Here is a 2144-nt window from a genome sequence, read left to right on the forward strand (position 1 = left end):
TCCCCGTCGTCTCCATTCCGGCTGAGGAGGGCATCAGCTGCTCCCTGCCAGGTGCTGCTTCCCACTCCAAAGGCAGAGCCCCAAACCGGGAACACCAAAAACGCGGCTCTGCCACAGGAGAACCCAGCTCCAAGAGCCCCTCGCCTGCTGCTCCAAGAGCCCAGACCTTCCCAGAGGTCTGCCAGAGGACATTCCACGCCCAGCATTCCCAGCAGGATCACCCTGAGCCCTGCTGGGGCCCCCCTCACCTGCGGCTGCCACCACGATGTCCGCACGGATCGTGTGCTGCTTCAGCTGCTCCTTGGGCGTGTAGCGGTGCGAGATCGTCACCGTGGCGTCACCTGCGGTGACAAGGGCTGGGGTCTCACACACAGCACCCAAACCCAGCCAGCATCTTCCCCTTCAAGGCCAGCCCTGAGTCCATCAGGAACGTCAGGGAACGGCCCCTGGAGGGAGAGGGAGGGATTTGGGGTGGAACGGGGCAAGGAACTGCTGAAGGGTGCTCAGGGGGGACCTCCTGGCTCTCCACAGGATGACAGGAGAGGGCAGCCAGGGCAGGGACAGAACAAGATAAAAAAGCCTCGAGCTGTGCCAGGGGAAGTTCGGGTTGGATATTGGGAAAAAATTTATCATGGAAAGGTTGTAAAGCACTGGAAGAGGCTGCCCAGGGAAATGGCGGAGCGCCCATCCCAGAGGTGTTCAAACCACGTGTGGATGCGGCACTTGAGGCCGGGGGCTGGTGGTGACCCTGGCTGAGGACCTGATGACCTCGGAGACCTTTTCCAACCTGAGCAACCCCGTGATTCCAGGACCGTGTGCAGGATTATGCCACCCTGGGCCAGCTCCCCGACCAAGGAGTGGCTGGGAGCGCTTTAGGAGGCTAAAGAGGAGAGCTGTGAGGTTCCTCCCTGAGGCCACCCCGCTCCTACCTCCGGGCCGCTCGTGGCTGCCGTCGGTGTGGAGCAGCATCGCGATCGGCATCCCCACGTTCTTGGCCCTGCCTGCCACCACCACGTTCCTGCCCAGCGTTGGGATTCCTGCAGGGGACAAATCACAGAATCACAGCCTGTCCTGAGCTGGGAAGAACTCACTGGGATCCCTGACCCAACCCCTGGCCCTGCACAGACACGCCCAAAACCACCCTGGGCACCCCGGGCAGCGCTGTCCAAATGCTCCTGGAGCAGCCTCGGGGCAGTGCCCGGGGCACCCTCTGGGAAGAACCTTTCTCAAAATCCAGCCTGAGCCTGCCCTGGCCCAGCTCTGGCCGTTCCCTGGCTCTGTCCCTGTCACACAGAGCCCACCCACCCAGCCAGGGGTACCCACCCCCGGGGCAGAATCCGGCCCTTCCTTGGTTAAACTCCACAGGTTTGGGGATTGTCCCTCCCTGCCCTGCCCAGGTCTCTCTGAGGGCCTCTCTGCCCTCCGGGCAGCCCAGAGCTGCTCCCAGCTCAGCGTCACCAGCACACCCAGTGCTCCTCCCGCTCCTGAGCCCAGGCCCTTGGTGAGGATGCCGAGGAGCCCAGGGCCGAGGATGGAGCCCTGCAGAACCCAGCAGGTGCCACCGCAGTCCCTGATACCCTTTGTGCTGACCCACGAGCTCCCCCATCACACAACGAACTTCTCCAGCTGGGAACCCTTAAAGCCGAGCTGGAATTATGCTGGGAATCAGCCAAATGCTGCAGCAGCAGCAGCTCTCACCTGTTCTCTTGATGATCTCCCAGACACCCCAGGGCGTGGCAGGAAGCATGGAGTACTGGTCCAGGCACATGCGGCCCACGTTGATCACGTGGAAGCCGTCGACGTCCTTGTCCGGGCTCACGGCGTTGCAGACCTTGCGCTCGTCGATGTGCTCTGGGAGAGGGCAGCGAGTGCTCAGGGAGCAGCCCTGAGCCCGGGCTGTGCTGCCAGCCACGCTCGGCAGCTCTGGCCCTGAGCTGCAACTGGGACCCCAAACTGGAGCTCTGACCCCGAGCCCTGAGCTGCAATTGGGACCCCAAACTGGAGCTCTGACCCTGAGCCCTGAGCTGGAACTGGGACCCCAAACTGGAGCTCTGACCCTGAGCCCTGAGCTGCAACTGGGACCCCAAACTGGAGCTCTGACCCGGAGCCCTGAGCTGCAACTGGGACCCCAAACTGTGGCTCTG

The 2144-nt window shown here is 63.2% G+C and overlaps 1 protein-coding gene across 1 annotated transcript in view; it reads right to left on the reverse strand.

Annotated features, from left to right (window-relative positions):
* Positions 1 to 2144, reverse strand: part of MTHFD2 (methylenetetrahydrofolate dehydrogenase (NADP+ dependent) 2, methenyltetrahydrofolate cyclohydrolase) — a gene marked incomplete at its 5' end in the record, with an annotated part of 6873 nt that overhangs the window by 2692 nt on the left and 2037 nt on the right. Inside the window, 3 exon segments of the mRNA XM_017744708.1 lie at positions 249 to 341; positions 930 to 1037; positions 1699 to 1851. Of these exon segments, the coding sequence (XP_017600197.1) occupies positions 249 to 341; positions 930 to 1037; positions 1699 to 1851 (354 nt within the window).

Source organism: Corvus brachyrhynchos, unplaced genomic scaffold, assembly GCF_000691975.1.
Source record: "Corvus brachyrhynchos isolate BGI_N302 unplaced genomic scaffold, ASM69197v1 scaffold119, whole genome shotgun sequence".
Lineage (NCBI taxonomy): Eukaryota > Metazoa > Chordata > Aves > Passeriformes > Corvidae > Corvus > Corvus brachyrhynchos.